This window comes from Neomonachus schauinslandi, chromosome 12 (genome assembly GCF_002201575.2).
Source record: "Neomonachus schauinslandi chromosome 12, ASM220157v2, whole genome shotgun sequence".
Classification (NCBI taxonomy): Eukaryota; Metazoa; Chordata; class Mammalia; order Carnivora; family Phocidae; genus Neomonachus; species Neomonachus schauinslandi.
The window spans coordinates 68951933-68974779 of record NC_058414.1 but is presented as its reverse complement, the minus strand read 5'-3'; the positions used below and the strand labels follow the sequence as shown (position 1 = coordinate 68974779).

Below are 22847 nucleotides of genomic sequence, written 5' to 3'. Positions count from 1 at the left end.
TGTTTAATTGCTGCTTGAGGTCATGCCACTTTTTAAATGTTAAGTAGGTTGTTGAGTTGTCCTGGAAATTCATTGTTCCCTTCTTGACCTTACATCTGATCATTTTATAATCTCTGTCTCCAAATATTCATCATTTAAATTGCAACAGCTGCTTCAAAAGCAAAATAAAGGCACTACCATTTGAAAATGTCACACGTAGACTTAATAAAAGGTTCTGTGTGTGTCGCAGTTCATATACTACTGTTTACTCTTATTTCTAGTTTTAAATCCTACTTTTACATTTTCAGCTGTGTTTAAGTTCTAGAAAGAAGGGAAATATTCACAGAGCAAGTATTTTAGCAGCACTATGAAATGAGGAAATCATGCTCTCTTGGTGAAGATTTTAGTTCTCTTACTTGCTGTCAAGAAGACTTTACAAAAGACAATTATACACCCTTTGGATATAGCATCACAGAAGAACTACAGAGCAGTTATTAGCCTCATGCTAAGAAGTAATTTTCCCTTGATCATCTAGACAACCTGGTTCAGTGTCTAAAATGCTATTACGTTGTACATATTAGATATTGTCCTTGAAAAATACATACTCAAATGTTAAGAAAATAATTCCCATTAAATAGCTGGTAGCATTCTTTTGAGAAGTTGTAGTAATAATAGCCACTTAAGCATTTTAACCTGCACACTAACTGAAAAGAATTTGAAAAAAGAAATTCGAGATGAGGAAAAAGGTTGTTGTACGTCAAAGATAGACATGGAGGATAAAGGAAATCTGGGTTTTCTTTTTGTCCATAGCTTCATGTATCTCCTCAATATCAGGACCACTTACATACCCTAGGAGGTGTTGGTATGAATGTTCTCCAAGTATAATGTTTCATTTTTAGAGAAGAAACAGGAAGGATATATGAGCCTAATCGGAGAGAGGAATATTGCACAATGGATATTCGAACATCTGTGATTGCAAAAGCTTTTAAGTTCAATGATGCATGCTAACATTACTAATAGACTAATTGTTTTTCTTGTTCCCATTTATAAATAATAAAAATGAAGTGTTAATAAGATCAAGTGAGTGTTTAATCTGTACCTTGGTGTCTAGATACTTCTAACACGAAGTTAGTTTGGATGTTTGCAGCCATAATATCCTGATCATGGAACAAGTCTGTTACTCCCTTTGAGTCCTATGGTCGTAGTGCTTGAAAAGCAAAAGCTATCTCATAGTTTAGGCAGGCTCGGTGACCTCATGTTGCATAAAGGCTTTTGGGCTTGGGAGGTTAAATGAGTTGTTCTTTAGTGGTCACATTGTGGCTGGAGCAGAAGTCTTCTGATATTGCTGCTTCTCATCACACTCCTCAAACTTGATGTGGATGAAGTGGCTGGTCCTCTTGGTATTGTACTGCCGTGGCCCACATAACATTCCTCACACGGGTCTTTAATCAGATCCTCGTTACTGTCTGCAGAACCCCAAATAACAGGCAGTTTCCTTTCCCAATTTTGTCTTTCAGAGAAAAATGTTATCTATGATAATTGCATGTGGACTTTGTTTTTCTCTTTTAATTTCACAGACAATTTGAAATGGTTATTCCCACTGAAGACTCTGTTATAACAGAAATGACATCAACATTAAGAGACTGGGGAACCATGTGGAAACAGCTCTATGTGGTAAGTAACTTTTTAATGGCATAATTTTTTGGATAGAGAATTGTTTTAAGAAATACTTGAACAGGAGTCAGCATCGACTAATAATTGAGCACCTGCTTTAAGGCACTAGCGGTCCTCCAGAATTCAGAGATACAGAGCCTAATAAGACATAGTCTCGTTGTAATCTGTGTGTCCACTAAGCATGGGGTTTGTAAGTTCTTTTTTGAGCTGCAGGAATGTAAAAGATGATTTTTCTGGCATCTCATCAGTTAGAATGATTTACATGGAACTAGTTAGTGTCAGGCTTTCTGAGTATTTTTTTTTTTTTAAAGATTTTATTTATTTATTCATGAGAGACAGAGAGAGAGAGAAGCAGAGGGAGAAGCAGGCTCCCAAGGAGCAGGGAGCCTGATGCGGGACTCGATCCCAGGACCCTGGGATCATGACCTGAGCCGAAGGCAGACACTTAACCATCTGAGCCACCCAGGCGCCCCTTTCTGAGTATTTTTAATTTTCAAGGAGAAAGAAATTTATTTTCAGTGCAATTGGAGTATTGGTGGTATTTTATTCTAATTTTCTGTAAATGATTCAAATATACTGAAAATGATAGACTCCTTAGGCCAAATGAACAAGAATATTTTAAATATACAAGAGAAAGGAATGTTTCTTAAAAAAAAAGCGGGGGGGGAGGGGGTCAGGTTAATGTTTGGGGAGTATGTTTTTATGTACTTATTTACCTATTATAACAAATTATACTTATTGAGAGCTTACTATGTCACAAACCCTGGGGAAGTACTCCATATGCAGTGTTTCATCGACTCCATACAACCACTCAAGGAAATGATGACCGTGAACATCCCCAGCTTACGAATGAGGAACACGGGGCAGAGTGAGGGACTTGCTGTCGCCCACGCAGTTGGAAAATGGCTGGGCTGGGATTCTGGTGTGAATCTAGTGGCCTCACTTTGGATCTCTGAATATGCACAAATTTGGGGGTGGTGAAGTTTGGAGGAAGATGAATACTATTTCTCCTTTTATTTTCGAAGACATTTATAGAACAGCTTAATCATTTGAAAGGATGCGTTCAAGATACAAAGGTGTACTTAGCCTGACAAAACGATTTGAAACAGCTTGTCAAAGAGAAAATCCAAATTAGTGAAGGACATTGGCACAGAATGACAGTTTTCGTTGTCTGTTACATATGAAATGCAATAGGATATTTCATTGAGGCAAGGAAAATCTTAAAAATAAAACCCTTTTGATGTTGGATTTCTCTGACCATGCCCTCCTGGAGCTGGTGGCTTTAGGACTCACTACTAAAATCCACAAGACAGTCTTAGATGAAATGCCAGGCTGAGCTTTGCTGGAATGAGATAAATGCAAAGTCAAGATAACTGAACTCAAGGGGTCTGTGCTGAGAGGCTACAAAGCAAATGCAGATCTCCTTTTCAGATTTTTGAAAAAAAATTATATTAGGAGGAATATAAAATCCGAGTCTTATTTCACTTAAAATAACATTGTGCATAATATTAACGTGGAAATGAAACTGTTGGAAATGTTCACATCATTGCATCTTAAATACCCAACAGAAGAGTTATGAAAATAATGGCAGTGTAAGTGTCATCCATTAGTTGAGCTAGAGCACCAGCACTTTGCCTTTTATGTGGCAGCTTGTGGGGAACAAAGTTGAATTTCCTCTTGATTCTGCCTTACCTAGCTATTTTTACCTGCTTTTCAGGTTGTGAACATCTCTTCTGGGGACATACTTGATTGCTTGAAAATCTATGTGTTGTAAGCTCTAGGAGTAACTTTTCCACCTCCTGATGTCCTGAATAATGGACACAGAGAGAGAATTATTTAAAAGTTCCCCTGGATACTGACATGGTAGTCAGTTATGTTAGGGACAAATATGAAGTTGAACCTGGAGATAACAGATTTTCGACCTTGAGAATGAGGCTGCCTTGGCTATATTGGGCCTTCTGGGTTCTCTTTTCCTCATACAGGTGTTTCGAGCCTGGTGTTTTGATTCACGTTCATCCTTGTTCTTTTCCAATGGTTTTAAGGTGCCTGGCTTCTCCACTGGCAGATGTTTGATGAGGATAGTAATATCTTGTAAATTGTAAGCAGTTTATGAGATATACTTAGTATAAGTAGAACATTTAGCTTAGAAGCTCATGGTAAATACTTGAGAAATGCTAGTTGCTCTTTTTCATATCATTGGTAAGAGCCTAAATAATGTTCTTTAAAGTATCACTTAATAAAATACCAGTAATATAACCACAAAAAGCATAGGAGAAATACAGCAGCCATCTTTTACTAAGTACTTCTGTGCAGGCCTTTGGCTGGCTATTTTATAACTTTCTTCCCTGGGGCTCTGCCAAATTGTTTTTATTCTCAAATCTTTAGCAGAGATAACCTATTCAGGGTCTCACACTAAATGGTAAAGCCTGAGTCTAAAGGTAGATCTGCTGCTTCAAAACCTATGCTGTTTTCGTTTTGAGGCAAATGAAAACTTACCCATCCTCCAAAACACTAATACAATTAGTTTTTTGCGATGTTTCCCATATATTGCAGGAACTTTCAGATACTGTTTTATTCCAAGGGTTGAATATCGAACCCCTACCCTTTTCATTTAATGTTAAACCAAAAGCATTTTTCATATTTCTAAATAGTCTTCATAACTGTCCAATGTTTACAGTCCGCTTTTTCAAGACTCATCATTTTATGACCAGCTCTCAGCCCAGACCCGATATGTATTACTTTCCCATCAGGAGGGCAGGTTTGCTGGTTAGGGCTACCGTATGTCAGGGTTCCTGCGTCCCCTTCCCTAAAAGGAAAGCTGACCAGCTGATTTTCATTTTTATGAAGGATCCAGCTTCCTTCTCATCTTAGCATTCTCTTCAACTTAAGTACTAGAGGTGACAACATGAGAAAAACACAACTGCCCAAGAGCAGGGCAGATGACTTTCACACTAGGATAGTCAAACAGAGCTGGCTTTCCATTTTGCTGCATAAGATTTGACTTACTTTATATCTTCCTTATGTAATTTCTTTATCTCTTGTGGACCTTTCCACTGACCACTGACCTCAAGTTTTTCTTGATCTTTCCTTATTGTTTCCTATGACTTAAATAGAATCTACCTCTCAAGATCCACAAAATGACCTCCTATAAATCAGGGTATCCACTCCTTCTCCAGGTGCTGGGGCTACCCAAGGGAGACACAGCATCTGTGGTCAGGGGCTTACACCCAGTGGAGAACACAGACAATGAGCAGTGAATTACCAGAGTATTGCATTACAGTGTGTCTGTAGTGACTTGTATGGGAGCGTATAACATGAGTAAAGAGTGAGAGGTGATAGAAGAACAAGCTCAATAGAGTGCTTTAAATGTCACGAGCACAATTATTTATATCTCAGAGGACCAGGGAGAATGCTTTGCTGTTCAGCCAGCACGTTTGTCTCATCTACACAGAACATTAAAACACTCCCAAGTCACCAAGTCTTGATAAAGTAGAAGACATATCATGACTTTTTAAAATTAAAAAAAAAAAAAAAAGTGTTCTGACCGAGCATCTTTCCCCATCACACAGAACTTTTGCTATTTCTGGCAGTTTATCACAGCAGAGGGCTCCAGATGTATGATAATCTCAATCCTTGCATATCACTGTTCATGTCCTCTACTAATATTTTAGTAGAAAGCTGTGTACCCAGCTTATGATGGGAAATACAGTAAAGCATTAAGACTAACATGCAAGAAATAATGAGAAAACAGTATTATCCGTTGAATTGGCCTGAATTATGTGCAGCCACTGTTGAGAGAAGAGAAAAAAGAATGTGGGTGAGAGTTGTCAGGGAAGATTCCTGACAGAGGTGGATTCAGGTGGAGCCTTGAAGACAGAATTGGGACGGAGCTAAAGAGAGGAGGATTTGAGGTGGAAGAGGAGGCCGAGTATGTAAGCTGCAGGTGTGGAGGCGTGGTGAGGACTCTCTGCTGGGGAGTCTGAGAAGTGAAGTTGGATCCTTGGAGAGCAGTGTTGTGAGCCTGGATGAAAGCATATAGAGCAGAGGGTGTATGTGAGAGCGCGAGGGGAGAGGGAGCCGTTAACAGAGAGTCTGCCCACAGAGTGGCAAGCGCGTGGAGGGAAGCTGGACTTGTCCTTCCCTCTCCTGTGTGGTTCCCTCACCACTCACTGTGGGGACTGACCACCGCTTCCACATTTGTGTACTTCCCAGAGAAATGAAGGTGATCTCTTCCACCGACTGTGGCACATCATGAATGAAATCCTGGATCTGCGGCGGCAGGTGCTGGTGGGCCATCTGACCCACGACCGGATGAAGGATGTGAAGCGTCACATTACTGCCCGCCTGGACTGGGGCAATGAGTGAGTACCGTCCTCCGCAGTCGTGGGGGGGTCCCTGGTGACAGATGCCGCATAGGTGTGAGCCAGTGCACAGTAATATCTCCAGAACACACCAGATGGGGCTTTTTCAGTTTTATCCTTGTGGCGGCTTAGGGGAAGACTATCATTGATGGAGCTGAGAACCGTATCCTCTAGGGTTGGTGAGGGCACCAGGATGTTGTTTGTTCTCTAGTGCCCTGTGAGGTCAGGTAGCGTGCACATGCTCACAGAATATGAAATGTTTACAGGGATCAACCGGATATGGCTTTTGCTCAATAGGTCTTATTTAAAAATAAGCTTTAGGTTTGGCATGTGTATTTGCTTTTAATATATATCTCTTCCGTATCATGGTAGTATGTCACCAGAGTAATCTGGAGGGAGACACTGATGCTAACACTGCCTATTAAAAGTCTTAAAACAGGTGCACTGGTGGGGCATTCATTATTGCCCCGATTCCACCTGTGTGTATGTATTGGCCCCCTTTGAGGAGCTGCTTGGGAGAACTCGTAAAAAGCAGACCAAGATTTACTCTTAAATAAAACTGACTAATCTAAAATAACCGCCAAGCACTTTAGTAAATCTCATCACTTATAGCTCTGATCAAGGCTGATATTGTGCTAAGTATGAATGTTAATATGTGGGTGAGAAATTAGAATACGCTTTGACTATGATCCTAGGCTTGTTGCAGGAAGTTAAAAGGTCCCTCAATGTCATGGTCATGTCCTCCCTTCCTTTCCTCTTCCAAATCCCCATTGGCTATTTGGACCTTCAGAGGATCTTAGGGCTACAGAATAAAAGAAAAGCTGGCAGAAAAGGAGAAAATGGCAGGACGTACACCACAGATAAATTCGCCTCTTATTGAATCTGGAAAAACCGATTTGAAGCTAGAGCGCTGCTTCCTCTGACCGCAGGAAGTTGCTCTCTCAGAAGCCACTTTTGATTCTGCTGAGACATGACATCTTCAGATAGGAGCACATGGACCTACTGACACATTTGAAGCCTCATGCTCACCCTGAGTACTTCTGCTATTTTGTTGAGTAAGATGCGCCATTCATCCTTCTACAGATGAGCAGTATGGTAGCCCTAAATTGTTTACCTCTACGAGATGGATTCCTGTGGGGGAAGAAAAAAACAACCATAGGTGTGGAATGGCAGCAGGACATTGGACTAGGAATGCTGCTTTTTTAAGACATGAGGCGAATTCCTGAGCCCTTCTTGACTTCACTTTCTTCACCTGTGGAAGGAGTACATTGAACTAGGGGAGGTCCACGGGCCCTTTCGGCTCCAGGGCAGTACGAGTCCAGTAGCATTTCCTGAGGAAGAAAACGTGGCAGCCATTTGCACTGAGCCTCCAGTCTTGCTGTGTGAGATGAGGCAGGCCAGGCAGGGTGGATATCAAGGCTGTTTGAAAGGGACCCATGCTATCTATCATGTGTTTCTTTTTCATTTTGATAAAAACTTTGAGTTTTCACTGATTTATATTGGCTCTTAGTCATTATGCTGGTCCTTGTTTAAAGACTAGTTTGTAAATAGGAAGAAAGTTGGATGAAGTAGCTTATCAAAAATAGCTTAGAAATATAGAGCAGGCAGAAAGATACTTTTTCAGTTTTAGGAAGGAAGATGATGACAGAGAGAAAAACATTAATTATGACTGAATCATGACTCATGTAAGTTCTAGCTTGTACTTTGGGCAGTTCTGTGGCTAATTTATGGTAAGTTGGTAAAACACTGATGCGTGAAAATGAACAATGTAATTTATATAGCTCATCCTCAAATTCACGAATTTTCTGAGGTCTCATTTGGTTTTCTTTGACCCCTTAACTTAAAAACAACTTACAGCACACAGATTGTGCATTTACTGGATTCTTGTAAGTATAAATCAGTTTTTTTATTGAATAGTGCTAAATGGAAAGCAAATTCAGATAATTCTCTTGCGTATTAAACTAGATCAGATTGTCCTGCAAAATTATCTGTCAGCATGTAGATCTCTGGATGGCCATGAATTAAGAACGTTCACTTTCAAGTTGTGTATCACACTGCTAAAGAGTAGTAAAGAGAAGCTGTCTGCGTGTGGGAAGCTTGGGAGGAAGAGGAGGAGGAGCTATTCTTTTTGTTCCTTAACAGAGCCATGAAAAGAAGTATTCTCACCTGGAGGTGTCACACAGAGTTAAAATAATGGTACCTGTTTCTGTTCCCCATGGAGTCCTGTGCTGTCCTTTGACTTTTCCTGCTAAGATCATACAGAAGGGAGAATCTGTTCATCCTTCTTTCCTGATGTCCCAGAGCAGTGCAGTGACTGAAATGATAAAGAACGTGCCCCTCCCCTCCCTGCTCTGGTTTCCTGTATCCTGAGCATTTTCTCCTTTCTCATTTTACCTCATTTCTTCTTCCTGATATTAAAGCACAGCCCCGATCCTGTTCTGTGAGCTAGGAAAATCTCAAACACTGGGAGAGTTATCCTAAGGATATATACCTAGGAGTTAACAAAACAAAATCGAAACGGAGGAAACTCTCTTCATACACCTAAGACCCAGGAAGCCAGCAGAAGTTGAACAATTAAAGCTTTAGGAGAGAGAGAGAGAGAGACTTGCAAGTTAAAGGCTCCTGGGGCCCCAAGCCCGGGAGGTTTCTGGACTTCACATCTGCCCCAGAACCTGTGCAGCTAGAGTTGGTCTTTACTCATTCTACAGAGATAGAGACCAGTTGCCCTTCATGTATCTTTTCTTCCTCGTGGCATATGGCTGATGCTCTGACTTTCTGTGTCCAAGTTCTCAAAGAAGGAATCCCATTGAAAGCCAAAATCTACTATTCCTGTTTAGACTGAGCATTTTCTATCAGCCACTCATAAGCTATTGGCCAGTCCATGGATTATATGTCCTTAGGTCAGGTGTGTCTATCTGTGGGCCAGTCAAGTGTGGCTCAGGAAGGGGAGATGGTCAGATGACTAGACTGCCTCAGTAATTCCTCATGCCTCCCAGGGTAGGACAGCTTCTCATAGAAGGAGCCGTGGGTAAGGTTGATGCCATGATTCATGTGTGGTTATATATCCTCTTTACTTTGCTTGATAATCTTTCCTCAGCAATACTGACCTGGTGTCAAATGATGTCTTATAATGTAGGGCAGTGGTTCTCTCTTGGGGGAGGGGGTGAAGAATGGGGAACAGACCCTATTGGAATCCCTGGTGAGGTGGACCAAGGGGATGTAAAAGTCTGCTAGGGCTGCCATAACAAAATACCATAGAGTGGGTGGCTTAAACAACACATTTATTTTCTCACAGTTCTGGAGGCTGGAAGTCCATGATCAAGGTACCAGCGGAGGGCTCTCTTGCCGGCTTGCAGACAGCTGCCTTCTTGCTGTGTCCTCACATGACCTTTCCTCTGTGCTTGCATGGAGATAGAGAAATCTCTGGGGTCTCTTCTTCTTCTTATAAGAACACCAGTTCTATTGGATTAGGGCCCCACCCTTTTGACCTCATGTAACCTGTATTACCTTATTATAGTCCCTATCCTCAAATATAGTCATGATGGGGTTGGCCATATTGGGTTTTGGGAGGGCACATTCAGTCCATAACAGGGAGACATGGGTACTTGGAGGGGAACAAATCACAGCACTCTTTGTGATTTGAAAGTTCAGCAAAAATTAGACAATGGAAGTGTGATTTTTAAGTTTCTCAAAGCGAAACATAATTGAAGAAAATTAAACTTTTCTCATGTCAAGGACAACTACTGCCATTAAGAACGTCACAGACATGTAATCTTCTTAAGAACAGCTGTCCCTCAGCCTGGCTCGGTCAGTGCCTGGCTTGAAGTCAGTGCTGAATCAATAAGTTCTACTTATGAAACCTCTAATGAAGTTTGGGGGAGGGTTCAGAATTTCAGGATTTTTTTTTAATACACAAGTAAGAAAGCTGTGGTTTTATAACTGGAAATGCCATGGCAGAAGGCTTCCATGTTGGAAAAGGATGTGAAAGGGACACAGAAAAATTATCATCAGAGAATTACAGTGAGACCTGGAATGGGGTAACTGAGGGGAGTCTGGGAGAGAAACAGTATCTTGGCCTTGATCTACAGGGTGTCACAAAGACATCGTGACACCTTTGGGATGGCCATGGAAGGTTCAGGAGATGAAGAGAACGATACAACGTTGCTATCATTGTAGTCAAGTGGACACCCTGGGGAGGAGGATGTCACCAAGGTCACTAGAGGCGACGTGGTAGTTACACTGATTTTCCTCCGTCTGTGGTAGGACATCACAAATCAGTCACCATACTTGCTCCCACTGAGGCTGGATGTATAACCTTAGAACACTTCTCAGCACAGTAAGCCACATGTCAGTCGTGTCAATCCGACATAAGAGTTTAAACCGTTTCGCCACGCCAGGCCTAAAACTGTGCTACCTTAATTTCTGTCCCCTGCCTCTCCTAAGTTTCTCCTAATGACTGACCCCAGAACTCTCTAAGACTGAGGACTACACACACGTTGCCAGAGATTCACATTAGAAATGTGTTCGCTCTGGATATAACTAGGCATTTTAGTGCTACGTCAAAGCCTGCAGGCCAAACCTCCCTCTTCTCAACTCTGATTTCTAGAACAAAAGTATGTCTCGCTCTTGTTTCTACCCAAGTCCACGATGGAAGGGTTTCTGTGGTGATAGTTCTTGGGGCCTCCTGTGGCAGGGGCATGCCACCCCCAGTGCCTACCTATCCCCTCGATTTACCTGCCTTTGTCACTTTTCTCAAGTTAGGCCCGGTGTCCAGCCTAGTTATGTTGGCTACTCCAAATGTGGTAACCAGTTACTATAGGCAGAAAATAGAAGGATGGTGGGCGACATATCTAATTTCGAGGTGACACAGTAAAAATAGTGATCTTTAATATATTCTATAGAGATGGCTTTTTCCCCAAACTTTTGCCATGTGTTTTCTAGACAACTGGGACTGGACCTAGTGCCTAGGAAAGAGTATGCAATGGTAGATCCAGAGGACATCAGCATTACGGAGCTCTACCGACTGGTAGGTACAAGAAATCTTGGTTCACAGCCTCACTGCTAATTTTGTGGTTTCTATGGTGCTCTTCATACTTGATTGATTTGGTAAGAACAGGATGTTCCAAGTTTAATTTGGAGCAAGTAAAGAGAATTGAGAGCTGAGGTGACCGTGCCCCAAGTAAAAAACTGAGGTACTTTACCTGTTCCAGAATTATATGATGTGCTCTACTGTGCTCTCAAGTCTTAGATACTAGGAAGTAAATCCAAAGAAGTTTTAAGTTCTTTTGCACATCTTTGCACATTTTGTTAGTTTAGTGAAATGCCTACAAATCATACATATTTATCTGTTGTGTTCCAGGACAGTGTTGGAGCTAATGATATCCAGTCATTCTTCCCCAACATGTTTTACCCCCACTCCCTGCCCCCATTACCACTATCCGCAGAATCCATTGAAAGTGTCTCCTCCACTGTTTCCAACTTCTGATCTTACCCCACCCCTTCTAGACCCTAATCCATCCTCAGTGCTGAAGTCTGTTAATAATTCTAAGATATTTGATCGTATTGCCCATCACCTACGACTTGAGTTTTTTCCAAGTTACATGGTAAGTTAAATCTGGTCCAATCTGCCTTGTATTTAGCCTTGTATTCTTTTTTTTTTTTAAGATTTTATTTATTTATTTGACAGAGATATAGAGAGAGAGCACAAGTAAGCAGAGCGGCAGGCAGAGGGAGAGGGAGAGGGAGAAGCAGACTCCCCGCTGAGCATGGAGCCCAACATGGGGCTCGATCCCAGGACCCTGGGATTATGACTTGAGCCAAAAGCAGATGCTTAACCACCTGAGCCACCCAGGTGCCCCTAGCCTTATATCTTAATACTTGTATAAAAATTACCTAATTTCTTGATATTAACTAAGCTCTTTTAAAACCCCAAATCAAAGAAGACTGTGGCCGGGAAGGGCTTTCAAAGTCCATTACGCCAGTGTAATTTTACTTTGATATGGTTTCCCATGTGTCTTACTATAATGTTCAAAGGAACAGCTCCTATGGTAAAGAGAAGACTCCTTTTTGGAAGATGCTGCCTCTTCCAAAGCGTACAATAGTCTTCATAGAATAGTGGGAAATTCTTGACCTGAGATGATCTGGATCTGAGAAATGTGGGGGGAAAAAAATCATCACTAGGCCCATCAGAGCTTATGTCTGATTTTTAGAAAGCAGTTCTACCACTTTGGGTTTTTTTCCTTAGTCGCTGATCTGTTCAGATTATCTCTCTACACCTTATTTTGTCAGTTGGAATTAATTCTGCTTTTTGTAGAGAATTTCCTTCACACTGAGCTTCTTGAGAGTGATGTTTCATGTGGCACACCTTTGTGGCATCATTGCTAAGTAGATATTTGGCACATAGCAAAACCACAGTTAAATGTCAGTTGGAGGGAGGCAGAGAAGGAGGAAGGAAACAAAATAGAGTATTTCAAGTTCAAGTTATCCCTAATTCTTTGCTCGCATAACAAGTAAAATCTGTATAACTTATTTGCGAGTCACATCCTCTAGTGGAGCATCTTTATTGCAGTTACTTTATTTAACTCATTGAGCATCAAATGTGTCTCTCACTTCTTTAATCTCACTTGGTTGGAAGTTTCTTCAGGGTAGGCACTGTCTTACGCTTCCTCTATCATGCCCAAGGTAATCTTGTACAGTGCTTTATACTTAATAAGCAATCACTCAGTGTTTTTGAGGTCATCATGTTATTATGGAAAGACCATGGTTATAGATCCAAAAAACTAGATTTGAATTCCCTTTTCTCAGGTCTGTAGTCTTGAGCTTATCACTTAGTCTTTCAGAGCTTCACGTTCTTCCTCTGTTAAGGAAGGAAATAATTCTTACCATGTTTGTTAGGAAGATTAAATAAGAAATGCATGTAAATGACCTTTCCTTGGCAGTTAATGTTTGCAGAGCACCTAAGCATTCAGTTGATTTTCATTCCTTGCTCACCTTTGCTTCATCTTTATCAGAGGCAAGCGGCAAGAGTGATTGATACCTTATATGCTCAATCTTAAGATTAGATCTGGCTGTGTTCAATGAAATAAATAGTAGAAGCTTAGACATGATAGAAAGTTATTTCTTTCTCACAATATGCAAGCCAGGAGGCAGGAAGTTCTGGGCTTGTGTGTGGTTTCATGGTGTCGAAAGTGATAAGGCTCTTATTTTTCTGCCCAGTGGTACATGGTTTCCATCATCGAGGATACTTCCAAGTTTGATACAGCTGCAAGGGCTCTAGCCATTACATCTGCTCTCCAGCAGTAGGAAGAAGAAAGGTTCTTAGTTCAAAGACTTTAAGAGCTTTGCTAGAAATTCCACACAACATTTGCAGTTATATTTCATTGGCCAGAACATAGTCACATCCCTGTATTTAGCTAGGGATGGCATATACTTGATAAGCAACTAACAGTGTCTGACACAAATATATTTTAGTTTTTCTAGTTTGATTTTGTATGTGTGCAATTTTATCTTTGTTCTTTTCACCTAATGTCCTATATGGGATGCCAAATTGATTTCATCTTTTTCAACATTCTGATTTGTTTGTGATGGCCGCCTGGAGCGCCATGTTGATACAATTCTGGGGTCTCATCTGGGCTATGATTGATGAGCAATGGCTGTCACTGGTGCAGGGGACTACCACTGATGAGTAGTGACTGCCAGGCCAGGGTGTTTTCCATTTTTATAGCTCAAATCCTAGCCCAGAGTCTTCATTTCTGATTTTCCATGAAAATTTAATTTCTCCCTGTAGTGGTTGTATTTTACTGTTTGTAAAGCAAAGACAGTACCCCAAGAAAAACCCAAATTATTATAAGCTTCAAAAGGACCTGCTATCTTCAAGGCAGGTTTCTGTTTATACCCTGGCCTAGCAATAATCAGATTGTCCATTGCTCTGGTCCTTTTCTCTGGGCAAATAAAAGTGACTGACTATATTGACTTCACCAGGGAGAGTTTGCAGGCACCACCTTCAATCCCTTGCTGTCATTGTTGTTGTTGTTGTTTTGGTGTTTATCATCACTTACGGATCAAGGGCCATGGCATGCATGCCCCAGTAGAGGATGTTTGATTGATTGTTACCACTTATTTGTTTGTTTGTTTTTATTGTGTCTTCTCCATGTCCTATTTGAAACAGATGTTTGTACATTGCTAAATCCATACTGCATCATTAGAAGAAGAAAAAAGTCTTGCTTTAGATTTTGGATAGCCCTGTTAGCAGATCTTTCTCACCTAATTATGTTCATCTAAGCAGTAAAACGTGCTAAACCTCGCAGTGTTAACATATGTCCACTTGGAACGTTTGGTTTTCTGCCAAAGGCCAGATCCCAATCCTCCTATAAATAAAGAGAGCCTTAGCTAGATTCTCTGGTTATCTGTGCATACAGAATATCTTTTTATAAGCCTTTCTTGGTTTTATAAGATCATGTTAACTTCTTGCTTTGTGATCCTCAGTGGGTGGACCAGGGGTTCTCAAACAGAGAGCAGGGGACATTTGGCAATGTCTGGAGACATTTTTGGTTGTCACACTTGGGGGTGGGGTGGATGGGGGTGGAGAGAGATGCTACTGGGTCTGGTGTATAGAAGCCAGAGAAAGCTGCTGAACATCCTACAAAACCCAGGAAAGCCCCCACAACAAAGAAGTATCCAGCCCAAATGATCGGTAGTGCTGAAGTGGAAAAGCTGTGGTATAGGCAATCCACACAGTAATTTATACATTATATGAGGATTAAAAATTTGCATCCCTTCAATAAATCTGTAGAATGAATCTGTTTCTTTTCCTCATCAAAGGTCTAGTTAAATTATAAGCGCATTTAGAGTGGCTGGTAGGTGCCTTTGTAACCATAATTTATTTCACAGATGGATTTTTGTCTGTTTATTGTAACTACCAAATTATAGCCCTTGAAGTGTGAACATGCCTTTTTGATTTTGTTTTTGTAATAATATTTTCACAGAGATATTTTTATTTATTTATTTATTTATTTTAAAGATTTTATTTATTTATTCATGAGAGAGAGAGAGACAGAGGCAGAGGGAGAAGCAGGCTCCCCGCAGAGCAGGGAGCCCGATGCGGGACTCGATCCCAGGACCCTGGCATCATGACCTGGGCCGAAGGCAGACGCTTAACCGACTGAGCCACCCAGGCGTCCCTCACAGAGATATTTTTAGCAGTTCTCCATCGTAGTGAGTTAACAAGAGATAAACAAGTCATCATAACCTACTTACGTCCACATCTTTTCCAGACCTGGAAGAATGGTGGGTGAGGGAAGGGGAGATTTTGGTGCCATTTGTGATGACTCATGTCGCATGTGTGTAATCAGGGTAGAAGCAGACAGGCTTAGGACAGGCATGCATGCAAAGATTCAAGGTTCCAAGGCAGTAATTGTACAGAATATGCAACAATGCATTTTTCAGTCGGCTTTGATTTGCATGTCTCTGCATAGGATCTCAATCAATAGTTCTCAACCCTCATTGCACATTAGAATCACCTGGGGAGCTTTTAAAACTATCACTCTCTGGACCCCCATCCCCTAGAAATTCTAATTTAATTGTTCTGGGATAGGTCCTGGGCATAAGTATTTTTTAAAAGCTCTCCTGGTGATTCTAAAGTGCAGTCAAGGTTGAGAACCACTGATCTAGATATATTGAATTCCTTGCATGAGTAAAGGAGCTATTTTTTTTTTTTTTGCTCCATTTTTAGTAAACGTCATGACTGATACTAGGAACTTTGCACTGTTTGAAATAAAGACCAGATGCCTCTTTGAGGTCCTTTATTTAAATAAGATTTTTATACCTGTTTTTCCCACTCTAGTCCTTAGTAGTCATTCATTTCTTCATAGTACTTTATGCTGTGTTACCCTAAACTTTTTTTTTTTTAAAGATTTTATTTATTTATCTGAGAGAGACAATGAGATAGAGCATGAGAGGGGGGAGGGTCAGAGGGAGAAGCAGACTCCCTGCTGAGCAGGGAGCCCGATGTGGGACTCGATCCCGGGACTCCAGGATCATGACCTGAGCCGAAGGCAGTCGCTTAACCAACTGAGCCACCCAGGCGCCTCTACCCTAAACTTTTAAGTATATCCATAAATAAGTTAGCATTTTCAGAAAATAAAAAGCTTCTTTGTGAGTTAAAGAGATGTAGTTTTATGAACGTATGCTGCTTCTTTTGCTTTGGTAAAAAAGAAATTTTAAAAGCACAAAATAGAGCGACCTTCTCAGAAAACAAGGCAGAATTACACTTTTTTTTTGCCCCCTATAGTTAGAATATTTCTCTGCAGGAAGCTTTTCTAGCAATTATCACTAACACATAACACAATGCTGAGGTGCACTTTACAAGAAAGTGTACTCTTCACTTTTGGAGAGAGATGTCCATTGTACCTGTTGAGTATACAGTGATTACAGATGCATTTGCTTAATTGCATTTTTAACTGTTTACCTTTTGAGTAGTTTAAATTAAAAGATAAAAGCATGAAAAGTTCTGGTAATCTCATCCTGCTGCATTAAAACCGTAAATTTAGATGGTGTTTTTTTCCTTTCAAATCTTGGTCAGTCAGGAATTGTTGAACTAAGAAACATAAAAAAGATGGTTAATGTAGAAACAGGGTTATGTGCCTTACCCCTAAGCCAAGGATATTACCCCATTTCTGTGGGATTAATTCCTGAGCTATTTTTTTTTTTAATTGTCTAGTGAGCCAAAAGAGGTGGCCATTAGTAATCTGTATTAGAAAAGCAAAAATACTCCTCATTCTTAGCACCTGTTCTGTGAATACACAGTCCTTGTGTATGTTTTTCCGGTGCTCTTACCCTGAATCACTTCTGGAAAGTGGTCCAAGAACTAGCTGGACCGTGCACTGTTTGTAACTGGTCCAAGTACAAAAGTGGTGAGTAAAGGTTTAGAAACCTTCATAACATTCTAACATTACCATGACATTTTTATTGTCTGTTATGGAAATATCTGCCTATAGTAGATTAGGGGGAAGAACAACTTGGTTTTTTCCTGCACCTAGTTGAAAAAGCACTGTTCTAGATGGTTCATTGGTCCTGCTCCCTCTTTGGCTCTTGGCCAAAGTGTCCCTTTCTCAGGACACCTGCTCTGACTGTCCAGACACAAGTCAGATCACATCCTTCCAGATCCTCGTGATAATCTGGTTCTTCCCCTCCATTTGTCACAGTTGCAGTTTCCCGTCTGTATGTGGGATGATTTTGTTGATGTCTGCTCCCCCTGGTAGATAAGATCCGTGAAGGTAGGGGCTATTTCTGTTTTTGCTCATCAGTGCATTCCCACTGCTTGGCACATAAGAGACACTTAACAAGTGTGTGTTGCCTGACTGATCACCCCCATGTTCTCTTAACCCTGGAACTATCGGTGGTTCCTTTCCTCCTTCAGCTTGTGTTAGTGCTCACTTCTGATCCTGCCTCCCAAGTGTAGCCTACGCTAGGCAGAAGTAAGATGGACATGGATGCTGTTCCTCAGCTTAGCCATCTCACTGGCTTCCCCAGTCTGCTGCCCTGTAGCTCCACGGCAAGTTAGAAACATTTTATTGCTCTCATGATTGAATATCACTTGCCATAGCGTGTCTCAGAAAACTACCACAGTTCTGCAATTTAATATGCTTTAACAGGATGTTTAATTATGAAAAATGTGAAATCATCGCTGCATTGTTCAGCTACCATCAGTGAAATGACCAGATACAATTTAGTCGGGTTTTTTAAAGGTAACTAATAATTTATTCTCACCCTGGAAGTTGATAAGGGAACAGTAGAATCTTTTGAACATCATGCTGCCTGAATCTACTCAGCAAGTTGGTATCATTTTAACATAAATGATTTAAAACCAAAATCTTGGGGCGCCTAGGTGGCTCAGTCAGTTAAGCATCTGACTCTTGATTTCAGCTCAGATCATGATCTCAGGGTTGTGAGATGGAGCCCCACATTGGGCTCCACGCTGGGCGTGGAGCCTGCTTAAGATTCTCTCTCTCTCCCCCTCCCCCACCTCTCCCCCAATAAATAGATTAGATAGATAGATAGATATACAGATAGATAGATGAAACAAACCAAATTCTTAAAGCAAGATTCCTTGATAATCTGCAAACTTCATGGTTTCTTATTTTAGAAGTTGGAAGAAAATCTGGAGTGTAACATCCAACCAGATGCCAAATCCACAGGAAAAAAAAAAGAAGATACCACAGGACATCATAATAGCTAACTAGTTTGTTGGATCCCATTGTTTTCTTCAGTCCATGCTGATCATGTTTTTGTTGGGGGGTGTTACTCAGATGGAGCATCGACATCGGAAGAAAGATACCCCAGTTCAGGCCAGCAATCACCACCTCTTTGTGCAGATGAAGAGCCTCATGTGTTCCAACCTGGGGGAGGAGCTTGAGGTCATCTTCTCACTCTTTGACAGTAAAGAGAATCGACCAATCAGGTAACTGCATATGGAAACATGACTGGAATTTCTTAATATTGGAATGGTGAGCATTTGTAATTGACAAGCTTTAGGATATATGACCTTGTATACTTTTCCTTTATGAGCTCATTTGTAGAACTATGTGAATTTCTAAACTGCCTACCCTCTGGAGGTTCCCATGAAAGTTAAATGGGGTGATGCATACAGAAGTTCTTTGAAAAACTCAAAAGGGGTGTAGAACCATGATAATGATTACTAAATGAAAGTATGGGATTGATATCAGGTCTGTTATTTGAGTTACTTTGTATTGATAATGCAAGGAAGACATTATTTCTAAAGCCCCAAGTTGGTTTGCTTATCAAGGTCAACATGTTGTATTTTTCACATTTGTGGTAAACAATTGCATTATTTTTGTCCTCTGTGCATCAGATAATATCAAGAGAGGGGTAAGTACTTGGAAACCTTCCCATTAGAGTTTCAGAGCTGTGAAATGGTAAACTGTTTCACATATTTTTTTTTCTTTCTCAGTTCTCAGAGTCTTCTCTTAGGGCAGGTTTTTAATATTTAGGAAAAACCTGTAGTGAATGTTTTGGTTGTTATTCAAAAGCCTCCACTCTTTATGTTTCAAATTTTTTTTTGTATTTGTTTTAAGGTTGAACACAATGCATACCACCTTTTACATTAAAAGATTTAAATTTAGATTTAAAATTGTATCACACAACTCTCACATGACCCAACTTCACTGTGTTTTACAAAATGATGCTTATTAAAATGCTGACAATTTTAAGCAACTCTGAGCCACATATATTGTTTCATAAACACAAAAAATTCTGGCTGGGTGATGGACAGTGGGGAGGGTATGTGCTATGGTGAGCGCTGTGAATTGTGTAAGACTGATGAATCACAGACCTGTATCCCTGAAACAAATAATACATTATTATGTTAATTTAAAAAAAATTTAAAAAAATAAACACAAAATAATTCTGGAGTATTTCTCTCCTGGTTAAAAAATAAAAATACTTGTTTTCTCTAAGAAATATGTGTGAAGTTTATTTTTAAAGCATTTATAGCCATAAAATCTTCGGTGAATTAATTTCTGTGTTAATCATAACCTACTAGTAAGGGTACCTTCTATTCTTGACAAGTGGACTGAATCCATAGAATTTAAAGATAGTATTTTTGGATAGCAAGGACAGAATTTATAAGATGTGTAAATAACAATGATAATAGTTTCAAAATCTGCTTTATACACTTTTAAAGGAAATGAATCAGTAAGTTAGAAACACAAACCAGCAGTGCTAAAAAGGGAAGAAAATAAAGGCTTGAAAAATAGATCCAAATTGCAGCTTAGCACTTGCTTTAGAAATGTGAAAGATTATTTAGAGATAACACTTGCTAACATATTGAAATGTGTCTTAGAGAGCTTGGTTTCCAGGTAGTTTAACAAAAATTCCTCATACCATTGTCTATATAATATGTTGTCTCTAAAATATTTAACAAACTATAGGAAAAGTAAAAGGGAGAAATGAGGTCACTCTTCTACTCATTCCTGTTAAGCTAAGGTTTTGAAGACTATATAAATTCCCCTTTGCCACTAATGTTCACATTGTATCACCACAGGAGTGTGTTAATTTAGGATTAATATTAGCCGCTCTCTTAGTTTTGTCTTGTTATAAACATTTTGAAATTTCCTGAAACATCCTTTTAGGTTTTAAGCAACAGAGTTCCCCTTCTTTTATTCCTATGTACTTGATGAAAGTAGGAAAATAACCTGGGTGCATGATCCCCAAAATATGTTTTTGTGGTCCCCAAGTTCAGACAGGGAGCTGGACCTTTTTCCTGCTCTGTGACGTGGTTGGGCTCCTATAGGTTCCTGCCTCTCTCTTCTCCCTCCCCGTTTTCTTTGTCTTCCCCTCCCGCTTGCCTCTGTCACACACACTCCTCTGATAATCCACCTGATAAGTAGTGACCCTAGAAGAAATTAAGCCTAAATCCCTCTTCACTACTTCTGCACCCGTAATCACCGTAAAGATGATCAGCAAAAGAATAACTAAGAATGAATATATATGCTTACGAGGTGATGGAACCGTGTCAGATTTATTTTCTTGATTTTCTGAGACCTTGGGCAACACAGTGATGATTCTTTTAGGGAGTTTTCAAAACCTTGCTGTGAGTAGCTTTGGTTCCATTGAGGGCACAGGGCAATATCACCATTACCTTTTAAAGAGGCCTTAGGATGTGCAGATCTGGAGACCGGACTTGATTCTGGTCTTTGCAGTTGACCTTTGCCACCCCTGACCCCTTCACTTGCCTCTGTCTTTTCATTCATCCTGAAACTGGTGACAAATCTGGCTTCCCTCATTGCTCCCAGCCTACCACATGAGTGTAAAGTATTTGCATCTTTTCAGAAAAAGGTATTATAAAGGTAAAATATGATTTTGAGAAATTGTGTTTCTTCTTAGGCCCAACAGTGTGGGATGTATGGGTATTTTAAAATCAACTTGCATTTCTCTTTTAAACTTTTTTTTTAGAAAATTTCAGATGTGTGAAAAGGTAGAATAGTATCATAAAGCTCACTGTACCAGCCTCCAGCTTCAACAGTGATCAGCTCAGACCTGGTCTTGTTTTAACATACCCCTTTCTGGTCCTCCTCCTTGCCCCCAAGTTATTTGGAGGCAAATACCAGACATCCTATTTTCAAATGTAAATATTTTGGGGTCTATCCCTAAAAAGGGGAATTCCAAAGAAATTACTGCCTAAGAAATTAATATTCCCTTCTGATCAAATATCCATCTCCTGCCAGTCTTCAGTTTTCCCATATTGACTCATATAACTTTACAAATTCCTTATCTGGAATCCTTATCTGGAGTTAGCACTTATCTGGAACCCTTATCTGGAATCCCAAATTCCTTATTTGCAATCCTTACAAATTCCTTATCTGGAGTCCCAGATAAGGAATTTGTGAATTATAAGATGTATTACAGCTGGTTGATAAGTTTCGCAAGTCACTTTTCAGCTAGTTTCCCTCCCTCTCTCCCTCTTAAATTTTCTCGTAATTACTTTGTTGAGGAATCTGATCATTTGATTTTTTTTTCCTGAGTTCCAAGTCCAGTCCAAACAATGTAAATCTGTAGACAAAAGATGGTATATTTAAGTGAATGCTTTTGTTGTTAAAGATCATGAGTGCTGTAATATACAAAAAATAAAACACATTCTAAGTGTAATATTTATAGCATTGATCCTGACCATTAGTCACAAGAAGTTACCTTGTCCGGGTATAGGTAGAAGGGCCAACATGTGCACAGCGGGTGGAGGTACGATGAGGAGAGGTAGATGTTTGTTCCTCCCACAAGGCAGACAACTGGTTGGGACTTTTTTTTTTTTTTTTTAACTTTCCTCTTCTAAGAAGCAAACAGCCAGTATTTTTTGTTTTTAAGATTTTATTTATTTATTTGACAGAGAGAGACACAGTGAGAGAGGGAACACAAGCAGGGGGAGCGGGAGAGGGAGAAGCAGGCTTCCCGCTGAGCAGGGAGCCCGATGCGGGGCTCGATCCCAGGACCCTGGGATCATGACCTGAGCCGAAGGCAGACGCTTAACGACTGAGCCACCCAGGTGCCCCCAAACAGCCAATATTTACTGAGCACTAACCATTTTCCAGACTTCATTCTAAGTGCTTTAAAAATATCATCAGCACTAATATTATTGGTGAGAAAACCAAGGCACAGAAAGTTTGCATAGTCAAGCAGGATTTTACTGGCCAGAGTTAGACCTTCAGAGACTGGTAGTCTTAATAATAAGCTGTTATAAATTATTGGTAATGATAATACTAAACCTAACACAGGGCCACAGAAGTGCTCTGTGCTACAGAAATTGGTTTTCTGAATTGAGTCCTTCTCAAGTACTTTAAGGAAAGCAAAGTATCATTGACTCTTACTTTGTGCCATGATAAGTAGCTTAGCAGTACTTGGAGATAGCAAATGCAAAAGGAGATAACATATGAAAATTGTCACCTCCTGGTTCACTCAATGGAACCATGACCCGCATGTGTCTCCTCAATACCAGGAAGGGTACGTTTTCCAACAACAAACTTAAATTGTCACTGAAGCTGGGCCGTACTTAGAAAGCCCATTAATTTTATCTCAAAACAATTTCTATCCGAAGGTGCCCCTGAATGTTAGGCCTCTGATGCAAGACAACTCTTGCTGTAAGTAATCGCAAAGACTTAGTCAACCTCTGACACCATCTTGCTCACATACACCTACCCTGTCCTTCTTTTCCAGCTTACCTTCCTCAGTTGTTTGTGTAACAGCCCCAGCCCAGAGTCCCCTGCAGATAAAGCTACATTGGACTCAACTGTCAGGAAATACAACATACTTTAGTTTATCTGAGTT

General features: G+C 40.3%; 1 protein-coding gene across 1 annotated transcript in view; it reads left to right on the top strand.

The window, feature by feature from the left end:
* The window catches only part of DOCK4 (dedicator of cytokinesis 4), a 426479-nt gene that overhangs the window by 191117 nt on the left and 212515 nt on the right, over positions 1–22847 (top strand). Inside the window, exons 5-8 of the mRNA XM_044920179.1 lie at positions 1557–1653; positions 5866–6014; positions 10956–11040; positions 18320–18471. Coding sequence (XP_044776114.1) covers positions 1557–1653; positions 5866–6014; positions 10956–11040; positions 18320–18471 — 483 coding nt within the window. The remainder of the gene's footprint in view (positions 1–1556; positions 1654–5865; positions 6015–10955; positions 11041–18319; positions 18472–22847) is intronic.